At 39.3% G+C, this 23,786-nt stretch overlaps 1 protein-coding gene across 1 annotated transcript in view; it reads right to left on the minus strand.

The window, feature by feature from the left end:
* The window catches only part of CCDC178 (coiled-coil domain containing 178), a 548,199-nt gene that overhangs the window by 351,819 nt on the left and 172,594 nt on the right, over positions 1 to 23,786 (minus strand). Inside the window, exons 11-12 of the mRNA XM_049901613.1 lie at positions 2,848 to 2,943; positions 2,538 to 2,674 (exon numbers count right to left, since the gene is read on the minus strand). Of these exons, the coding sequence (XP_049757570.1) occupies positions 2,538 to 2,674; positions 2,848 to 2,943 (233 nt within the window). The remainder of the gene's footprint in view (positions 1 to 2,537; positions 2,675 to 2,847; positions 2,944 to 23,786) is intronic.

The raw sequence follows: 23,786 nt of genomic DNA on the forward strand, positions 1-23,786 counted from the left end.
TGCGATTTCATGAATCTATAGAGCAATTCGAGGAAAACAGGCAACTTTGCAATATTGAATGTTTCAACCCATGGTCAATGGATTGTCCCCCCTAGATTTAGATATTTTTATAATTTTTTCTTAATAATACTTTGCAGTTTTTTGTGTAGAGGTATTACACATCGCCTTATTTTAATCCTTGAAATTTGATGCTTTGAAATCATTTAGTAAGTGGTACCTTTTAAATTTTTTTAAATTTCTAATTGATTTTAATTGATTGCTGTTAGTATCAAGTGATATGTTTCAATTACCTGGCTGCATACACTTTGGCCAATACCACAGAGTTTAAAAATTACATATCTTTTTCATATATATATATTTTTAAATATATCATAGAACTAGTTATTCCTATGAATTATTATTTTAAAATTACCGTGGCTACTTTCACATGATATTCATTTTATTAAATTATAAATAATATTACATTAGGAATTTAGTTATAACCACAATAAAGATTTTAGTTTATCTGGTAAGAATTTGACATTTTTCACATCATTAGGTCATATTCAACATTTTGATAAGTCCCTCCATGTATTCATTTTTAAAATATATTTCAATCATATTCGGTGCTTTATTCATATTGGGTTCTTATTTCCTTTGTTTTTAAAGTTGTATTTGGGTTTCATTTTGCAAAGAATGACATTTTTCCTTCACATTTTCTAAGTTGATATTAGTGGTTTAAAAGTGGTTTATATGAGGGAAAAAAAAACAATCTTCCTATTTCATGACCAACCAAACTGTTTAGGTTAGTGGAGAGAGTCTATAGAGACCATTGATTATATTTCTTGATTCTGCTCCATCAGGTACTGCGAAAACTTCATTATACCCTTATATGACCTGGTGTTATATCCCACAAAATTTCTACTTGACAAAATTTCTGATTTCTAAGAAATAGAGGAAAGCACAGACAAGATTATCACCATCTAACCTGTATCCTGATAAAAATGCTATTTTAATGTCAAGTCTACTATTTGGGGGTTGTTATTATTGGACTTAATGTATCAAGCATATCTGAACATTCACTAAATGTCAGTTGAACTGAAGTCAGATTAAATTTTAAAAGATGAGAAGAGGGGGAAAATTCTGCATCCGAATTTAGAAAGGCAGGTTTCAAGTTCCAACTCTGCTACTTAGTATCTGTTGGACTTCATAAAAGTCACTTTGCTACCTTGAACCTCAAGTTCCTTATTTCTTTCTTCCCTGGACATCCATAAGAAAAATTTCGGAAAAGTAAAAACCAAAAGAATACGTATAAAAATTCAGCCTCACTAGAAATCAAAGAAATGGAATTCAAAACAATATTGAGACTACATTTTTTTTTCATTTATCAAGTTAGAAGAGACTTTTTAATAACTACTGTATTTTTATGCAAATAGCATGCATCTTCTACGCTTGCTTGCCAACCGTGCCCTCCCCCCCACCTGTGAGGTATTTTCATAAGCACACTATGCTCATTTGTTTTTGCAGCAATATGTAAAAAAAAACAAAAATTGGCATAACAGCACTTATGAAAATACCTCACAGGGTGAGGGCACAGCTGGCAAATAAACAGAAGGCATGCATTATTTGGGTAAAAATATGGTACAGGATTCAATGTTACACAGGTGCATGAGAGGAAAAGCTCGTGTATTGCTCAGCCGCAGTAAATGGTACAGTCTTTCTGTGAAGTAGTTTTTAGACATGTATTAGGAGTTTTAAAAATACTACAGCAAATCCATTTCCATAAATCTATTTTAAATTTTAAAATGTCATGATGCCAAGAATGATTTCTGAACAACAAAGTCACTACAGCATTATCTATAACAAGTGGTAAAAATAAAAACAACCCAAATATACAAATTAGAGTAATTATTACATAAATCATGGTTCGACCATACAGAGGTCGTGATTAGACAATATGTCCCAAGTACTAAACGCCACTGAATTGTTCACTTCAAAACGGTTAATCTTATATCATGTGGAACTCACCTCAATAAAACAAAATTAATCTAATTCCATTCAAGGAAAAACAAAAAACCTGTTTGGCATTATGAAGAATAAAAAAATATATTTAGTAGGTAAAACATTTCTTGTTGATGTTTGTTGAATATGCAAGTTGAGATAGAAGGAGGATCAAGAAAACTTACAGATTTCATAGCTAGAAAACTAGTTTAATAGTTTGGGGAAAGGATTAGGAGCAAACTGAAGAAAACCATGAGCTTGAATAGAGATATTTTAAGTTTAATGTGTCTTAGAGTTTAAAAGCATATGTCAAACAGGGGGTGAGGAGAGTGAGTAGAAAAATCCTTATAAGATCTTTTTTTTTTTTTCACTATTATGATTTTCCTAAAAGGGTTCAGAGTGAACAAAGAGCCAAATTTGAAATAGAGTCAACATTTAAGCTAACTGTAAAACAAAAATGTCACCATATCATCACAAGGACACAAATTGGAGAGGTTTATTATATTTAACATATTAGATATGCTATATAAGAATAAAAATTCCATTTGCAGAATTACCTTTCATTGATACGATCTATTAAGAGTTCGATATCCATCTCAACTTTTTTATTTTCTTCCAACAATTGATCATACGCTTTTGAAATATCTGAAAAATCTTTTGAAACATTAGAAAGCTCAATGTCCCATGTAGTTTTCTTCAAAGAAGAAAAGAAAGAAAGAATCATTTATACATGTTTATCTGTATTTTTGTTTGTTTTTCCAGAAGGGATAAAAAGAGATAATAATGAAATTATTTTTAGTTGCATGAGCTGATATTTGGGAACAGGGAATGAAGCTCTAGTAAGTAAGCAGGGTAAGGACAACTTACCGTGGCATAAAAAGTATTGAGTGCATCTATATATTCCTTTTCATAACTTTTTCTCTTCCAGGTTAGTTGATCATAAAATCTTTTTAACTCCTCTAACTAGGAAAAAAAAAAAAAAAAAGTAAAATAAATGAATTGTGGTGTTTTCTCTCCTTCTATAAAGTGAGAAATTTATTACATTTGACTTTATGCAGTAACCATAACTTAAAATTTATTAAAATAGTTTTAAATAATATCATAAGCTGTTTCCATTATGAAAACTATGCCTATTTCTGAATAAAACATACCAAATCAAGTGTTCAAGTGAATACATCATGATAAAATAGAATGTAATTTAGTTATGTAAGAATTTATAAACTTTACAAAATTCTAAACCGTAATTGATCATATGTTTCTGTTGAGTCAATTTCGACTCATAGTGATCCTACAGGACAGAGTAGAACTGCCCCCATAGGGTTTCCAAGGAGCTGCTGGTAGATTTGAACCGCCGACCTTTTGGTTAGCAGGTAAGCTCTTAACCACTACACCACTAGTGCTTCTAATTCATCATATCATCAGTTTATAAGTAGAAAATAACATGAATGTGACAACACTCTACAAAACAGCCATTTGATAAGTTCAGGACCAAATTTCCATAATATTTTAACTAATACAAGAATAGACTACTCAAATATAATACAACCAACCAAAGGCAAATATAAAAATAAATCATGAAATACTGCTTGTAAATTCAAGGAACTCAGGAATGAAATCAGATTATCTTTTATTACCAGTATTATAGTATGGAAGAAAAAAAAAAAAGAAAATCATCACTAACTTTAAATATTATTGAAAATCTAGGGAAACATAAGATTCTATTTAAAACTATAAACAAGGATTTTGGTAAAATGGCTAGATATAAGCATAATGAAATTAACAGCTATTGTTTATTAAACTAATCTGTTAAAAACAAATACAGGAACAATTCTTTAACAATATTGTCAAAATATAAAATATTTTGGAATAAGTTCAACAAAAATAGGGAGGATCTATTTTTTTTTTTATTCAACCCTGTCATGGATTGAATTGTGTCACCCCAAAATATGTCAACTTATCTGGGCCATGATTCTCAGTATTATGTGATTGTCCACCATTTTATGTGATCTTCCTATATGTTGTAAATCCTATCACTATGATGTAATAAGATGGATTAGTGGCACTTATATTGATGAGGTCTACAAGATTATGAGACAGGCAAGAGATCAGGCTGGCTATAATTAAACAAACTCTGATTAAGTATTCTTGGAATCTAAACCTAAGTGCAGACCACCACTTTTACTTTACATACTTTTACTGCTGGCACTTGAGCACTACTTGTGACTAACAAACTAGGTGCTTAGGCAAGATAAGGGGCCGTATTTCCTATCCCTACATGCTTGACCAGCTATAAATTACTGATAACCCTCCTGAGTTGTTTTTCAAGTCCCCCACCAGGTGCAGAGGACGCACAGTAAAAATCAAGGTAACCTATGAATGACCTTCCATATGAGATAATCATGGACAAAAATCCCTTGCTGGGACTCGAATCAGGATCCAGAGACATCATGCATGTGCAACAACCCAGAATAAGTCCTGTTTGACATCCCAGCAGCCTTTGTGACAGACTACATCTTAGTTCCAGCAACCTCTGTGAGGAAATCCATCATGAATTCCAACTGTGTGCGCATTTGATTTTCATTATCACTCCCCTTCTCCTAGAAATCTCTACCATCTAATGAATAAAGATAATGTCTTTTATTTTTTTTTATAAGCCCTAAGAAATCCTTCGTTCAGAGAGAGACTGGAGGCTAGCAAAGGTGAAAATCCCTCTCCATCTCTCCCTCATGAGCGTTTTCCTAATAAACTTTTGTTCATGTGGAACCTCTGAGCCTCTTCTGGTCATTCTTGGTCAGAAGAAGGTAAGAACCTAAGGAGGGCTTAGTCCTGAGCTGGGAAGCCGTGTCCTGTAACAATTAGGTAGTGTCTTAAGCCAATCTCTGTTAAGATATAAAAGACAGAAACGAGCAGAGAAACATGGGGACCTCATATCACCAAGAAAGCAGTGCTGGGAGCAAAGCGTGTCTTTTGGACCCTGAGTTTCCTGCACTGAAATGCTCCCAGACCAAGGGAAGACTGATGATGAGGACCTTCCTCAAGAGCCAATGGAGAGAGAAGGTCTTCCCTGGATCTGGCGCCCTGAATTCGGACTTCAGGCTTACTGGTCTGTGAGAGAATAAACTCTTTGTTAAAGCCATCCACTTGTGGTATTTCTGTTATAGCAGCACTAGATAACTAAGACAAACCCCAATATAAACTTCTATTAAAATGCACAAATCAAGACCCATAATATGAAAAGAGTAATATGAAAAACTTAATCTCATGTAATATCAGTTCTTCCCAATTCTTTTTTGACAGACAAAATCAAGTTTAATGGAAGAAAAAGATATGTGGGAGTAGACAAGAGAGATACAGAAAATACAAATGTTGGAAACATGCCACCAAATATCAAAACATCCTATAATACCATTGTATCAAAGCAGTATTTATTTTGGGTATTGTAATAGATAAAGGTCAGGGGAAAAACTAGAGCCCAGAAACAGATCCAAATGAATATTTTTTTTTTTTTAAATTTTTATTAAGCTTCAAGGGAACATTTACCATTCCAATCAGTCTGTCACATGTAGGTTTACATACATCTTACTCCCTTCTCCCACTTGCTCTCCCCCTATTGAGTCAGCCCTTACAGTCTCTCGTTTCGTGCCAATTTTACCTTCTTCCCTCTCTCTCTATCTTCCCATCCCCCCTCCAGTCAAGAGTTGCCAACACACTCTCCCGTGTCCACCTGATTTAATTAGCTCACTCTTCATCAGTATCTCTCTCCCCCCCACTGACCAGTCCTTTTCATGCCTGATGATTTGTCTTCGGGGATGGTTCCTGTCCTGTGCCATCAGAAGTTCTGGGGAGCATTGTATCTGGGATTCCTCTAGTCGCAATCATACCATTAGGTGTGGTCTTTTAATGAGAATTTGGGGTCTGCATCCCATTGGTCTCCCGCTCCCTCAGGAGTTGTCTGTTGTGTTCCCTGACAGGGCAGACATCGATTGTGGCCGGGCACCAACTTGTTCTTCTGGTCTCAGGATATTGTAGGTCTCTGGTTCAAGTGGCCCTTTCTGTCTCTTGGGTTCTTAGTTGTCGTGTGACCTTGGTGTTCTTCCTTTGTCTTTGCTCCCGGTGGGTTGAGACCAATTAATGTATTTTAGATGGCTGCTTGTTGGCATTTAGGACCCCAGGTGCCACAATTCAAAGTGGGATGCAGAGTGTTTTCATAATAGAATTGTTTTGCCCATTGATTTAGAAGTCCTCTCAAACCAAGTTCCCCAGACCCCAGCCCCTGCTTCGCTATCCTTTGAAGCTTTCATTTTATCTCGGAAACCTCTTTACTTTTAATCCTGTCCAATTAGGCTGAACTTCCTTGTTTTGAGTGTTGTCTTTCCCTTCACCCAAAGCAGTTCCCATCTACAGATTGATCAATAAAAAGCCCTCTCCCTCCCTCCCTCCCTCCCTCCCTCCCTCCCTCCCTCCCCCCTTTGTAACCACAAAAGTATGTGTTCTTTTCCGTTTTTTCTATTTCTCAAGATCTTATAATAGTGGTCTTATACAATATTTGTCCTTTTGCAACTGACTCATTTCGCTCAGCATAATGCCTTCCAGATTCCTCCATGTTATGAAATGTTTCAGAGATTCGTCACTGTTCTTTATCGATGCGTAGTATTCCATTGTGTGAATATACCACAATTTATTTACCCATTCGTCCGTTGATGGACATCTTGGTTGCTTCCAGCTTTTTGCTATTGTAAACAGAGCTGCAATAAACATGGGTGTGCATATATCTGTTTGTGTGAAGGGTCTTGTATTTTTAGGGTATATTCCGAGGAGTGGGATTTCTGGGTTGTATGGTAGTTCTATTTCTAACTGTTTAAGATAACGCCAGATGGATTTCCAAAGTGGTTGTACCATTTTACAATCCCACCAGCAGTGTATGAGAGTTCCAGTCTCTCCGCAGCCTCTCCAACATTTATTATTTTGTGTTTTTTGAATTAATGCCAGTCTAGTTGGTGTCAGATGGAATCTCATCGTAGTTTTAATTTGCATTTCTCTAATGACTAATGATCGAGAGCATTTTCTCATGTATCTGTTGGCTGCCTGAATATCTTCCTTAGTGAAATGTGTGTTCATATCCTTTGCCCACTTCTTGATTGGGTTGTTTGTCTTTTTGTGGTTGAGTTTTGACAGAATCATGTAGATTTTAGAGATCAGGCGCTGGTCTGAGATGTCATAGCTGAATATTCTTTCCCAGTCTGTAGGTGGTCTTTTTACTCTTTTGGTGAAGTCTTTAGATGAGCATAGGTGTTTGATTTTTAGGAGCTCCCAGTTATCGGGTTTCTCTTCATCATTTTTGGTAATGTTTTGTATTCTGTTTATGCCCTGTATTAGGGCTCCTAGGGTAGATCCTATTTTTTCTTCCAAGATTTTTATCGTTTTAGTCTTTATGTTTAGGTCTTTGATCCACTTGGAGTTAGTTTTTGTGCATGGTGTGAGGTATGGGTCCTGTTTCATTCTTTTGCAAATGGATATCCAGGTATGCCAGCACCATTTGTTAAAAAGACTATTATTTCCCCAATTGACTGACACTGGTCCTTTGTCAAATATCAGCTGCTCATACGTGGATGGATTTATATCTGGATTCTCAATTCTGTTCCATTGGTCTATGTGCCTGTTGTTGTACCAGTACCAGGCTGTTTTGACTACTGTAGCTATATAATAGGTTCTGAAATCAGGTAGGGTGAGGCCTCCCACTTTCTTCTTCTTTTTCAGTAATGTTTTGCTTATCCGGGGGTTCTTTCCTTTCCATATGAAATTAGTGATTTGTTACTCTATTCCCTTAAAGTATGACATTGGTATTTGGATTGGAAGTGCGTTGTATGTATAAATGGCTTTTGGTAGAATAGACATTTTTACTATGTTGAGTCTTCCCATCCATGAGCAGGGTATGTTTTTCCATTTAAGCGTGTCCTTTTGAATTTCTTGTAGCAGAGTTTTATAGTTTTCTTTGTATAGGTCTTTTACATCCTTGGTAAGATTTATTCCTAAGTATTTTATCTTCTTGGGGGCTACTGTGAATGGTATTGATTTGGTTATTTCCTCTTCGGTGTCCTTTTTGTTGATGTAGAGGAATCCAAGTGATTTTTGTATGTTTATTTTATATCCTGAGACTCTTCCAAACTCTTCTATTAGTTTCAGTAGTTTTCTGGAGGATTTCTTCGGGTTTTCCATGTATACGATCATGTCATCTGCAAATAGTGATAGCTTTACTTCCTCCTTACCAATCTGGATACCCTTTATTTCTTTGTCTAGCCTAATTGCCCTGGCTAGGACTTCAAGTACGATGTTGAATAAGAGCGGTGATAAAGGGCATCCTTGTCTGGTTCCCGTTCTCAAGGGAAATGCTTTCAGGTTCTCTCCATTTAGAGTGATATTGGCCGTTGGCTTTGCATATATGCCCTTTATTATGTTGAGGAATTTTCCTTCAATTCCTATTTTGGTGAGAGTTTTTATCATAAATGGGTGTTGGACTTTGTCAAATGCCTTTTCTGCATCAATTGATAAGATCATGTGGTTTTTGTCTTTTGTTTTATTTATGTGATGGATTACATTAATGGTTTTTCTGATATTAAACCAGCCTTGCATACCTGGTATAAATCCCACTTGATCAGGGTGAATTATTTTTTTGATGTGTTGTTGGATTCTATTGGCTAGAATTTTATTAAGGATTTTTGCATCTATGTTCATGAGGGATATAGGTCTAAAATTTTCTTTTTTTGTAATGTCTTTACCTGGTTTTGGTATCAGGGAGATGGTAGCTTCATAGAATGAGTTGGGTAGTATTCCGTCTTTTTCTATACTTTGAAATACCTTCAATAGTAATGGTGTTAAGTCTTCTCTGAAGGTTTGGTAGAACTCTGCAGTGAAGCCATCTGGGCCAGGACTTTTTTTTGTTGGAAGTTTTTTGATTACCGTTTCAATCTCTTTTTTTGTTATGGGTCTATTTAGTTGTTCTACTTCTGAATGTGTTAGTTTAGGTAAGTAGTGTTGTTCCAAGAATTTATCCATTTCTTCTAGGTTTTCAAATTTGTTAGAGTACAATTTTATGTAGTAATCTGATATGATTCTTTTGATTTCATTTGGTTCTGTTGTGATGTGGTCCTTCTCGTTTCTTATTCGGGTTATTTGTTTCCTTTCCTGTTTTTCTTTAGTCAGTCTAGCCAATGGTTTATCAATTTTGTTAATTTTTTCAAAGAACCAGCTTTTGGCTTTGTTAATTCTTTCAATTGTTTTCTGTTCTCTAATTCATTTAGTTCAGCTCTAATTTTTATTATTTGTTTTCTTCGGGTGCCTGATGGATTCTTTTGTTGCTCACTTTCTATTTGCTCAAGTTGTCGGGACAGTTCTCTGATTTTGGCTCTTTCTTCTTTTTGTATGTGTGCATTTATCGATATAAATTGGCCTCTGAGCACTGCTTTTGCTGTGTCCCAGAGGTTTTGATAGGAAGTATTTTCATTCTCGTTGCTTTCTAAGAATTTCCTTATTCCCTCCTTGATGTCTTCTATAACCCAGTCTTTTTTCAGGAGGGTATTGTTCATTTTCCAAGTATTTGATTTCTTTTCCCTAGTTTTTCTGTTATTGATTTCTAGTTTCATTGCCTTGTGGTCTGAGAAGATGCTTTGTAATATTGCAATGTTTTGGATTCTGCAAAGATTTGTTTTATGCCCTAATATGTGGTCTATTCTAGAGAATGTTCCATGTGCGCTAGAAAAAAAAGTATATTTTGCAGCAGTTGGGTGGAGAGTTCTGTATAAGTCAATGAGGTCAAGTTGGTTGATTGTTGTGAGTAGGTCTTCCGTGTCTCTATTGAGCTTCTTACTGGATGTCCTGTCCTTCTCCGAAAGTGGTGTGTTGAAGTCTCCTACTATATATGTGGAGGTGTCTATCTCACTTTTCAATTCTGTTAAAATTTGATTTATGTATCTTGCAGCCCTGTCATTAGGTGCGTAAATATTTAATATGGTTATGTCTTCCTGATCAATTGTCCCTTTTATCATTATATAGTGTCCTTCTTTATCCTTTGTGGCGGATTTAAGTCTAAAGTCTATTTTGTCAGAAATTAATATTGCTACTCCTCTTCTTTTTTGCTTATTGTTTGCTTGATATATTTTTTTCCATCCTTTGAGTTTTAGTTTGTTTTTGTCTCTAAGTCTAAGGTGTGTCTCTTGTAGGCAGCATATAGATGGATCGTGTTTTTTTATCCAGTCCGTGACTCTCTGTCTCTTTATTGGTGCATTTAGTCCATTTACATTCAGCGTAATTATAGATAAGTAAGTTTTTAGTGCTGTCATTTTGATGCCTTTTCATGTGTGTTGTTGGCCATTTCATTTTTCCACATGCTTTTTTGTGCTGAGACGTTTTTCTTAGTAGCTTGTGAGATCCTCATTTTCATAATGTTTAACTTTGTGTTTATTGAGTCGTTACATTTTTCTTGGCTTTTTTCTTGAGTTATGGAATTGATATTCCTTTTTGTGGTTACCTTTTTATTTACCCCTATTTTTCTAAGTAAAAACCTAACTTGTATCCTTCTATTTCGCCTTGTATCACTCTCCATCTGGCAGTTCAATGCCTCCTATATTTAGTCCCTCTTTTTGATTATTTTGATCGTTTATCTATTGATTTCCATGATTTCCTGTTGTGTGTATTATTTTGTTTATTTATTTATTTTTTAGAATTAGTCTTAATTTGTTTGTTTTTGTGCTTTCCCTGTTTTAGTTGCGTTGATATCAGGACGTTCTGTTTTGTGACCTTGTATTGTGCTGGTACCTGATATTATTGGTCATCAGGCCAAACAATCTCCTTTAGCATTTCTTGCAGTCTTGGTTTAGTTTTTGCAAATTCTCTAAACTTGTGTTTATCTGTAAATATCTTAATTTCTCCTTCATATTTCAGAGAGAGTTTTGCTGAATATATGATCCTTGGTTGGCAGTTTTTCTCGTTCAGTGCTCTGTATACGTCGTCCCATTCCCTTCTTGCCTGCATGGTTTCTGCTGAGTAGTCTGGACTTATTCTTATTGATTCTCCCTTGAAGGAAACCTTTCTTTTCTCCCTGGCTGCTTTTAAAATTTTCTGTTTGTCTTTGGTTTTGGCAAGTTTGATGATGATATGTCTTGGTGTTTTTCTTTTTGGATCAATCTTAAATGGGGTTCGATGAGCATCTTGGATAGATATCCTTTCTTCTTTCATGATGTCAGGGAAGTTTTGTGTCAGGAGTTCTTCAACTATTTTCTCTGTGTTTTCTGTCCCCCCTCCCTGTTCTGGGACTCCAATTACTCGTAAGTTATCCTTCTTCATAGAGTCCCACATGATTCTTAGGGTTTCTTCATTTTTTTTAATTCTTTTATCTGATTTTTTTCCAGCTATGTTGGTGTTGTTTCCCTGGTCCTCCAGAAGTCCCAGTCTACATTCTAGTTGCTCGAGTCTGCTCCTCTGACTTTCTATTGCGTTGTCAAATTCTGTAATTTTATTGTTCATCTTTTGGATTTCTACATGCTGTCTCTCTATGGATTCTTGCAACTTGTTAATTTTTCCACTATGTTCTTGAATAATCTTTTTGAGTTCTTCAACAGTTTTATCAGTGTGTTCCTTGGCTTTTTCTGCATTTATCCTAATTTCATTTGTGATATCTTTAAGCATTCTGTAAATTAGTTTTTTATATTCTGTATCTGATAATTCCAGGATTGTATCTTCATTTGGGAAAGATTTTGACTCTTTTGTTTGGGGGGGTTGGAGAAGCTGTCATGGTCTGTTTCTTTACGTGGTTTGATATGGACTGCTGTCTCCGAGCCATCACTGGGAAACTAGATTTTCCAAGTAGTCAGCTAAAAAAAATGCAGTCAGATCCCTATCTGAATTCTGTCTCTGGCTCCGGGTATTCGGATGTTAATGGGGTCGCCTGGGGAGGGTGGGGGAGGGATCTGAGAGCTAGGAGTGTAGCACCACAGAATATAGAGCTGAACACCACGTTCACGCTCCGCCCCCGTTCGCCAAAATCCGGGCTGGACAGGTCCCTGGCTAGGACACTGCTTTCCTTGCTCGGAAACCAGTCCCTTCCTCCTGGGGACTTCCTCCGGTGCGCGGCACCGCTCGTGGGCACTGGGTGGGCGTTTCCCGCACGAACGGGTGGGCTCGCCCCCAGGGTCTATTCAGGCGATTATAATTAGATCCCGCGGTCACGCCCCGCCTGTGCGCGCGCCCAAATCCCAGCGGGATGACTTCCGGGTTGAGACGCTGCTTTCCCTGTTCGGGAACCAGTCACTTCCTCCCCGGGACTTCTCCTTCCGGAGCGCCACACCTCTCGCGCGAACTGGGTTGGCGTCACCTGCACGGCCAGGTGGGCCCGCCCCCTGGGTCAATTCAGGGCAATAAAAATGGACTCCGTGCTCACGCCCCGCTCGTGCGCGCGCCCAAGCCCCGGCAGGACGGCACCCAATCTGGGACGCTACTTTCTGCGCTTCGGGACCAATCAGTTCCTCCGCACGGCCAGGTGGGCCCGCCCCCTGGGTCAATTCAGGGCGATAAAAATGGACTCCGCGCTCACGCCCCGCTCGTGCGCACGCCCAAGCCTCAGCAGGGCGGCACCCCGTCTGAGACGCTACTTTCTGCGCTTCGGGACCAATCAGTTCCTCCGCACGGCCAGGTGGGCCTGCCCCCTGGGTCAATTCAGGGCAATAAAAATGGACTCCACGCTCACGCCCCGCTCGTGCGCGCGCCCAAGCCCCGGCAAGACGGCACCCTGTCTGGGACGCTACTTTCTGCGCTTTGGGACCAATTAGTTCCTCCCGGGGACTTCTCCTTCCGGTGTGCCACACCTCTCGCGCAAACTGGGAGGGCGTCACTCGCACGACCAGGTGGTCCCGCCCCCTGGGTCAATTCAGGGTAATAAAAATGGACCCCGCGCTCATGCCCCGCCCGCGCGCGCGCGTGCCCAGATCGCAGCGGAATGGCTCCCCGTCTGGGATGCTGCTTTCCCTGTTTTGAGACCAGACACCTCCGTGGATTTCTCCCTCTGGTGTGCCGTGCCACACGCGGGACTGGGTGCGCGTCCTCCCGCACGAACGCGTGGGCCCCGCCCTGGGGTCACTCCAGGGAAACACAGCTGACCCCCCCGCGCGCGCGCGCGCCCCGTCGGCTTCTCGCCTAACTCCCGGCGGGACGGCACCCCAGCTGGGAGGCTGTTCTCCCCCCTCTCAGATCAGTCACTGCCTCCCGGGTGTTTCTCCCTCCGGCTGCGCCCCTATGCCGCCCGCGCTAACCTACTAGGCTTCCTCCCGGGATGGGTTCGGGGGGGAAGGGGTGGGCCCCCTTTCTGTGCGGTCTGCCCCCCTGGGCTCTGCCCCAGATCGAGCTCCGAAGGTCACCTGCCTGGTGCGCTGGCTCCTAGTTCTGAAAACAGTCGCTGTCTGCCCGTATTTGTTCGTCCTCCGTCTCTAAGTCTGTGCTTGTTGTTCAGAGTTCATAGATTGTTATGTATGTGATCGATTCCCTTGTTTTTCCGAGTCTTTGTTGCAAGAGGGATCCGCGGGAGCGTCCACCTAGTCCGCCATCTTGGCCCCCCCTAATCCCAAATGAATATTTTTAAAAATGATAATCAGAACTGAGTGGGAAAAGAATGGGTTTAATTTAACTAAGGGGGCTGGAATAATCTGGTATCTATTTGTTTAAAAAAAAAAAGTGGTGTCTACTTAACATAATAATAAAAATAAATTTCAGAGATGTAAAAGATAGCACAAAACAGGACAAATGATTAGAGAAATTTATATGAGTTTGTATATTCTTTGTATAAGAAGAACGTCACCTTCCCAATTAAACCATAAAACCTAGTGCTGAAAAATGGAATCTTTCCCCCTAACAGCTAGAAATAAAAACTCAGGATATCGATTCTCACCACTTTTCTTCATCATTGTATTTTAGGTTGTAGCTAGGGCAATTCCCCTAGAACCTAAAATACAATGATGAAGAAAAGTGGTGAGAATCGATATCCTGAGTTTTTATTTCTAGCTGTTAGGGGAAACCCGGGTGGCGTAGTGGTCAAGTGCTACAGCTGCTAACCAGAGGGTCGGCAGTTTGAATCTGCCAGGCGCTCCTTGGAAACTCTGTGGGGCAGTTCTACCCTGTCCTATAGGGTCGCTATGAGTCAGAATCGACTCGACGGCACTGGGTAGCCAGGGCAATTAGGCAAGGGAAAGAAATAAAAGGCATCCATATAGGAAAAAAAGAAGTAAAGTCATCTGTATTTAGAGATGAAAAGATTTTGAATATAGAAAATTCTAAGAAATCCATTGTTGTGTTGGTTGCTGTCAAATCATCTCCTACTCGTGGTGATCCCATGTATAACAGAATGAAACGTTGCTGGTCCTTCATGAACTTTGGTATATTTGAATCCATTGTTGTGGACATTGTGTCAGTTCATCTCTCCTTGAAGATTTCTCTTGCCTTCATTAGCCCTCCACTTTACTAACATAATGTCCTTCTCCAGCAATCAGTCCCTCCTGATGGCACGCCCAAAATAAGCAAGTCAAAGTCTCAGACAATAATCTGTGATTCATAATGTTTTCATTGGCTAATTTCTGGAGGTAAATTACCATGTCTTTCTTCCTAGACTATCTTCATCTAAGCTATGCTGAAGCCTATCTACCATGGGTGACTGTGCTGGTATTTGAAATACCACTGGCATAGTTTCCAGCATCACAGCAACACACAAAACATGACAGTATGACAAACTGACAGATGGACTGTGGAATGATGGAAGAAATCCATACATGCATACAAAAACCACTAGGGTTAATGAACACGTTCAGCAATTTTTCAGAGTAAAAACTAGCAATGAACAATTGGTTGTTTCTATATATTAACAAAAAAAACACCTGAAATGAAATTAAGAAAACAATTCCATTTACAATAGCATCAAAAAGAATAAAATGCCCAGGAATAAAACTTTCCTAAAGTGCAAGACTTGTACACTAAAAACTACAATACATAGTTGAAAGAAACTAAAGAGGTCTAAATAAATGGAAAGACATCCCATGTTCATGGATTAGAAGAATTGAATATTGTTAAGGTGATACTACTCCTTAATTAATCTGCAGATTCAATGCAATCCCTATAAAAATTCCAGCTTCTTTCTTCGTAGAAATTGACAAGCTGACTCTAAAATTCATATGGAAACTCAGGACCTAGAATAGTCAAAATACCTTGACAGAGAAGAAAGTTGGAGGAGTCACACTTCAAAACCCACTACAAAAGCTACAGTAATCAAAGCATTGTGGTACTAGCATAGGGTGCTGTTGTTGCATATTGCTGATGTTGTTAGTTATCTAAATAAATAAATAAATAAATAACAAACCCATTGCAATGGAGTCGATTCCGACTCATAGTGACCTTATAGGACAGAGTAGAACTGCCCCATAGGATTTCCAAGGGTGCCGGGTGGATTCAAACTGCTGACCTTTTAGTTAGCAGCCATAATAACACTTAACCACTGCGTCACCAGGGTTTCCTGTTAGTTGTCAATGGGATAGAATTGAGAGTTCAGAAATAAAACCATAATACATCTATGGTTGACTGATTTTCAACAAGCGTGCCTAGACAATTCAATGGTGAAAAAATAGTCTTTTCAAAAAATGCTGCTGGGAATTCTGGATATCGACATGTCAAAAATGAATTTGAACCCCTACTTTACACCATATACAAAAATTAACTCAAGGGAGGGGGGCCAAGATGGCTGACTAGGTAGACGCTACCTCGGATCCTCTTGCAACAAAGACTTGGAAAAACAAGTGAATCGATCACATACATGACAATCTATGAACCCTGACCAATAAACACAGATTTAAAGAGTTGACCTGAGTGACAGAGACGGAGAACGAACAACTATGGGGAAGCAGAGACTGTTTTCAGAGCCTGGAGCCAGCGTCCCAGTCAGGTAACCTTGGCGCTGGGCTTAGGACTGGGTGCAGGGGAGCGGAACACAACATCCTGTGATGGTGCAAACACGGGGCACAGCCCCACCCCCATGAACTGTCCTCGGGAGGGGGCCCAGCACGTCTGTGCGGGCGGCGCGGCAATGCGGCTGGCGGGAGGAGAAATTCCTGGGAGGCAGCAACTGGTTTTGGAGCTGGGTGTGCAGCATCCCAAAAGGAGAACCTTGGTGCGGGGCTTTGGACTGGGCGCAGGGGAGCTGAGCACCACATCCTGTGACGGTGCAAACATGGGGCACAGCCTTACCCCTCTGAACTGACCCCGGGAGGGGGCCCAGCCAGTTTGCGTGGGCGGCACGGCAACGCGGCTGGTGGGAGGAGAAGTCCCCGGGAGACAGCGATTGTTTTTGGAGCCGGGAGTGCAGCGTCCCAGCTGGGGAACCTTGACGCTGGGCTTTGGACTGGCAGCGGAGGAACTGACCGCAGCTTCTACGGGCCTGACCCTCGGGGGCAATCTCTAACCAGCCAGCACACATAGGCAACAGGCCCCTCGGGAATCTCAGATAAAATAGTCATCCCAAGCAAGATAAGTAACTTTGTCTATATTCCGGGGTGCTACTCTCTCCTGTTTTTCTGAACCCTCCCCTCCCCTTCCCAGGCGGCTTCATTAACATTGGAATTTCCTGAGCCAGAGGGAGAACTGCTCCGTGGTATTTCTTTTCCCTTTTTTTTTGGTCTTTTCCTAACCCATTCTTCCGGCCTGAGAGAAGCAACCACAAAAAACCCAGGGACCAAAAATCCTTCCCTAATTGGACTAAAAACACAGAACCTGCTCAAGCAGCATATGTGATCCACAGTCTCTGGCTTTCATCCCTACAGGGAACAAGGTGGCTATTATAATGCAAAGGCATTTCTGATAGGGATCTGACTGCATTTTTTTTTTAGCGAATTTACTGGAAAGGCAAGTTTCCCAGGTCTGTTATCTCTGCATATTCAACAGAGCCCTCACTGACCCACAACAGGGAACTGAGGGCTGAAGCTCCCCCCAGACCACCTAGCCTCCTGCCTTAGGGGTCTAAGGAGGGTGACACCTACCAATCTGTAGAGGTATTTGCATTGCGGGCCTAAGGTACAGCTGCAGAGCCCACCCACCAAGGTGCTTTAGGAATAGAGACACACCTACCTCACTGACACTTGGGGGAAGCCTGTCAGCATCCTGTCCCCCTTGGAGTGTGAACCCCAGCTGCTACTAGAATCTGGTACACACAACTATCACCACTACTTCTCAAGGTGGATAGGTGATAGGGTACATCACACACTTGATGACCCAAAATCAGATTCTACTCAAGAATAGTGAATGGACTCAGGCATATATATCTGGTAACAGCCCAAACCAGCTGGTAATAGGTCATAAGTAAGTCAAGGGCTACAACAATCAAGACAGCACAATCTAGTAACCCATTCACGTATATTGAAAGGAAACAAAACAAGATAAGACTCAGTAAGCAAATATAGAATAAATCACTACAATATCTTAGTGATGGCTCTGAGACAGCAGTCCATATCAAACCACATAAAGAAGCAGACCATGATTGCTTCTACAACCCCACAAACAAAAGAATCAAAATCTTTCCCAAATGAAGATACAATCCTGGAATTATCAGATATAGAATATAAAAACCTAATTTGCAGAATGCTTCAAGACATCAGGGATGACCTCAGAAATGAAATAAGGCAGTCTGCAGAAAAAGCCAAGGAACACACTAATAAAACAGTTGAAGAACTCAAAAAGATTATTCAAGAACATAGTGGAAAAATTAATAAGTTGCAAGAATCCATAGACAGAGAGCATTCAGAAATCCAAAAGATTAACAATAAAATTACAGAATTAGACAATGCAATAGGAAGTCAGAGGAGCAGACTCAAGCAATTAGAATGCAGAGTGGGACATCTGGAGGACCAGGGAATAACACCAACATAGCTGAAAAAAAATCAGATAAAAGAATTAAAAAAAAAATGAAGAAACCCTAAGAATCATGTGGGACTCTATCAAGAAGGATAACTTGTGTGTGATTGGAGTCCCAGAGCAGGCATGGGTAACAGAAAACACAGAGAGAACAGTTGAAGATCTGCTGACAGAAAACTTCCCTGACATCATGAAAGACAAAAGGATATCTATCCAAGATGCTCATCGAACCCCATTTAAGATTGATCCAAAAAGAAAAACACCAAGACATACTATCATCAAACTTGCCAAAACCAAAGATAAAGAGAAAATTTTAAAAGCAGCCAGGGATAAAAGAAAGGTCTCCTACAAGGAAGAATCAATAAGAATAAGTTCAGACTACTCAGCAGAAACCATGCAGTCAAGAAGGCAATGGGATGACATATATAGAGCACTGAAGGAGAAAAACTGCCAGCCAAGGATCATATATCCAGCAAAACTCTCTCTGAAATATGAAGGCGAAATTCAGACATTTACAGATAAACACAAGCTTAGAGAATTTGCAAAAACCAAATCAAAGCTACAAGAAATACTAAAGGAAATTGTTTGGTCAGAAAACCAATAATATCAGATACCAGCACAACACAAGGTCACAGAACAGAACATCCTGATATCAACTCAAATAGGGAAATCACAAAAACAAATTAAGATTAATTAAAAAAAAATGCTCAAAACAGGAAATCAGTGAAGTCAATATGTAAAAGATCACAATAATCAAAAAGAGGGACTAAATACAGGTGGCATAGAACTGCCATATGGAGAGGGATACATGGCGATATAGGACAATACAAGTTAGGTTTTTACTTAGAAAAATAGGGGTAAATATTAAGGTAACCACAAAGAGGTATAACAACTCCATAATTCAAAATAAAAGCCAAGAAAAATGTAATGACTTAGCAAACATAAAGTCAAATACTATGAAAATGAGAAACACACAATTTACAAAGAAAAACGTCTCAGCACAAAAAAGTGGAAAAATGAAACAACACACATAAAAAGGCATCAAAATGACAACACTAAACACATACTTATCTATAATTACACTGAATGTAAATGGACTAAATGCACCAATAAAGAGACAGAGAGTCTCAGACTGGATAAAGAAACACGATCCATCTATATGCTGCCTACAAGAGACACACCTTAGACTTAGAGACACAAACAATCTAAAACTCAAAGGATGGAAAAAAATATATCAAGCAAACAATAAGCAAAAAAGAGCAGGAGTAGCAATATTAATTTCTGACAAAATAGACTTTAAACTTAAAACCACCACAAAGGATAAAGAAGGACACTACATAATGATAAAACGGACAATTGACCAGGAAGATATAGCCATATTAAATATGTATGCACCCAATGACAGGGCTGCAAGATACATAAATCAAATTTTAACAGAACTGAAAAGTGAGATAGACACCTCCACAATTATAGTAGGAGACTTCAACACACCACTTTCGGAGAAGGACAGGACATTCAGTAAGAAGCTCAATAGAGACACAGAAGACCTAATTACAACAATCAACCAACTTGACCTCATAGACTTATACAGAACTCTCCACCCAACTGCTACAAAGTATACTTTTTTTTCTAGCGCACATGGAACATTCTCTAGAATAGACCACATGTTAGGTCATAAAACAAACCTTTGCAGAATCCAAAACATCAAAATATTACAAAGCATCTTCTCAGACCACAAGGCCATAAAAGTGGAAATCAATAACAGAAAAATTAGGGAAAAGAAATCAAATACTTGGAAACTGAACAATACCCTCCTGAAGAAAGACTGGGTTATAGAAGACATTAAGGAGGGAAAAAAGAAATTCATAGAATGCAACGAGAATGAAAACACTTCCTCTCAAAACCTCTGGGACACAGCAAAAGCAGTGCTCAGAGGCCAATTTATATCGATAAATGCACACATACAAAAAGAAGAAAGAGCCAAAATCAGAGAACTGTCCCGACAACTTGAACAAATAGAAAGGGAGCAACAAAAGAATCCATCAGGCACCAGAAGAAAACAAATAATAAAAATTAGAGCTGAACTAAATGAATTAGAGAACAGAAAAACAATTGAAAGAATTAACAAAGCCAAAAGCTGGTTCTTTGAAAAAATTAACAAAATTGATAAACCATTGGCCAGACTGACTGAAGAAATACAGGAAAGGAAACAAATAACTCGAATAAGAAAGGAGATGGGCCACATGACAACAGACCCGACTGAAATTAAAAGAATCATATCAGATTATTACGAAAACTTGTACTCTAACAAATTTGTAAACCTAGAAGGAATGTATGAATTCCTGGAAAAACACTACCTACCTAAACTAACACAATCAGAAGTAGAACAACTAAACAGACCCATAACAAAAAAAGAGATTGAAACGGTAATCAAAAAACTCCCCCCCCCCAAAAAAAAAAAGCCCTGGCCCGGATGGCTTTACTGCAGAGTTGTACCAAACTTTCAGAGAAGAGTTAACACCACTACTACTAAAGGTATTTCAAAGCATAGAAAATGATGGAATACTACCTAACTCATTCTATGAACCCTCCATTTCCCTGATACCAAAACCAGGTAAAGACACCACAAAAAAAGACAATTACAGACCTATATCCCTCATGAACATAGATGAAAAAATCCTCAACAAAATTCTAGCCAACAGAATTTAACAACATATCAAAAAATTAATCCACCATGACCAAGTGGGATTTATACCAGGTATACAAGGCCAGTTTAATATTAGAAAAACCATTAATGTAATCCACCATATAAATAAAACAAAAGACAAAAACCACATGATCTTATCAATTGATGCAGAAAAGGCATTTGACAAAGTCCAACACCCATTTATGCTAAAAACTCTCACCAAAATAGGAATTGAAGGAAAACTCCTCAACATAATAAAGGGCATCTATACAAAGCCAACAGCCAACATCACTCTAAAAGGAGAGAGCCTGAAAGCATTTCCCTTGAGAACAGGAACCAGACAAGGATGCCCTTTATCACCACTCTTATTCAACATCGTGCTAGAAGTCCTAGCCAGGACAATTAGGCTAGACAAAGAAATAAAAGGCATCCGGATTGGCAAGGAGGAAGTAAAATTATCTCTATTTGCAGATGACATGATCTTATACACAGAAAACCCTAAGGAATCCTCCAGAAAACTACTGAAACGAATAGAAGAGTTTGGCAGAGTCTCAGGCTATAAAATAAACATACAAAAATCACTTGGATTCCTCTACATCAACAAAAAGAACATCGAAGAGGAAATCACCAAATCAATACCATTCACACTAGCCCCCAAGAAGATAAAATACTTAGGAATAAATCTTACCAAGGATGTAAAAGACCTATACAAAGAAAACTACAAAGCTCTACTACAAGAAATTCAAAAGGACCTACTTAAGTGGAAAAACATACCTTGCTCATGGACAGGAAGACTTAACATAGTAACAATATCTATTCTACCAAAAGCCATCTATACATACAATGCACTTCTGATCCAAATTCCAATGACATTTTTTAATGTGATGGAGAAACAAATCACCAACTTCATATGGAAGGGAAAGAAGCCTCGGATAAGCAAAGCATTACAGAAAAAGAAGAAGAAAGTGGGAGGCCTCACTCTACCTGATTTCAGAACCTATTATACAACCACAGTAGTCAAAACAGACACATAGACCAATGAAACAGAATTGAGAACCCAGATATAAATCCATCCACATATGAGCAGCTGATATTTGACAAAGGCCCAGTGTCAGTTAATTGGGGAAAAGATAGTCTTTTTAACAAATGGTGCTGGCATAACTGGATATCCATTTGCAAAAAAATGAAACAGGACCCATACCTCACACCATGCACAAAAACTAACTCCAAGTGGATCAAAGACCTAAACATAAAGACTAAAACGATAAAGATCATAGAAGAAAAAAATAGGGACAACATTAGGAGCCCTAATACAAGGCATAAACAGAATATAAAACATTACCAAAAATGACGAAGAGAAACCAGATAACTGGGAGCTCCTAAAAATCAAACACCTATGCTCATCTAAAGACTTCACCGAAAGAGTAAAAAGACCACCTACAGACTGGGAAAGAATTTTCAGCTATGACATCTCTGACCAGCGCCTGATCTCTAAAATCTACATGATTCTGTTAAAACTCAACCACAAAAAGACAAACAACCCAATCAAGAAGTGGGCAAAGGATATGAACACACACTTCACTAAAGAAGATATTCAGGCAGCTAACAGATACATAAGAAAATGCTCTTGATCATTAGCCATTAGAGAAATGCAAATTGAAACTACGATGAGATTCCATCTCACTCCAACAAGGCTGACATTAATCCAAAAAACACAAAATGATAAATGTTGGAGAGGCTGCGGAGAGATTGGAACTCTTATACACTGCTGGTGGGAATGTCAAATGGTACAACCACTTTGGAAATCTATCTGGCGTTTTCTTAAAAAGTTAGAAATAGAACTACCATACAACCCAGAAATCCCACTCCTTGGAATATACCCTAGAGAAATAAGAGCCTTCACACAAACAGATATATGCATACCCATGTTTATTGCAGCTCTGTTTACAATAGCAAAAAGCTGGAAGCAACCAAGGTGTCCATCAACGGATGAATGGTTAAATAAATTGTGGTATATTCACACGATGGAATACTACGCATCGATAAAGAACAGTGACGAATCTGTGAAACATTTGATAACATGGAGGAAACTGGAAGGCATTATGCTGAGCGAAATCAGTCAGAGGCAAAAGGACAAATATTGTATAAGACCACTATTATAAGATCTTGAGAAATAGTATAAACTGAGAAGAACACATACTTTTGTGGTTACGGAGGGGGGAGGAGGGAGGGTGGGAGAGGGTTTTTTACTGATTAGTTAGTAGATAAGAACTGCTTTAGGTGAAGGGAAGGACAGTACTCAATACATGGAAGGTCAGCTCAGTTGGACTGGACCAAAAGCAATGAAGTTTCTGGGATAAACTGAATGCTTCAAAGGTCAGCGGAGCAAGGGCGGGGGTTTGGGGACCATGGTTTAAGGGGACTTCTAAGTCAATTGGCAAAATAATTCTATTATGAAATCATTCTGCATCCCACTTTGAAATGTGGCATCTGGGGTCTTAAATGCTAACAAGCGGCCATCTAAGATGCATCAGTTGGTCTCAACCCACCTGGATCAAAGGAGAATGAAGAACACCAAGGTCACACGATAACTATGAGCCCAAGAGACAGAAAGGGCCACATGAACCAGAGACTTACATCATCCTGAGATCAGAAGAACTAGTTGGTGCCTGGCCACAACCGATGACTGCCCTGACAGGGAGCACAACAGAGAACCCCTGAGGGAGCAGGAGATCAGTGGGATGCGGACCCCAAATTCTCACAAAAAGACCATATTTAATGGTCTGACTGAGACTAGAGGAATCCCGGCGGTCATGGTCCCCAAACGTTCTGTTGGCCCAGGACAGGAACCATCCCCGAAGACAAGTCATCAGACATGAACAGGACTGGTCAGTGGGTAGGAGAGAGATGCTGATGAAGAGTGAGCTATTGTATCAGGTGGACACTGGAGACTGTGTTGGCATCTCCCGTCTGGAGCGGGGATGGGAGGATAGAGAGAGTTGGAAGCTGGCAAAATTGTCACGAAAGACTGGAAGGGCTGACTCATTGGGGGAGAGCAAGTGGGAGTACGGAGTAAGGTGTATATAAACTTATATGTGACAGTTTGATTTGATTTGTAAATGTTCACTTGAAGCTCAATAGAAGTTAATTAAAAAAAAAATTAACTCAAAATGGATCAAAGACCTAGATG

The sequence above is a fragment of the Elephas maximus genome, chromosome 11 (assembly GCF_024166365.1).
Source record: "Elephas maximus indicus isolate mEleMax1 chromosome 11, mEleMax1 primary haplotype, whole genome shotgun sequence".
Classification (NCBI taxonomy): domain Eukaryota; kingdom Metazoa; phylum Chordata; class Mammalia; order Proboscidea; family Elephantidae; genus Elephas; species Elephas maximus.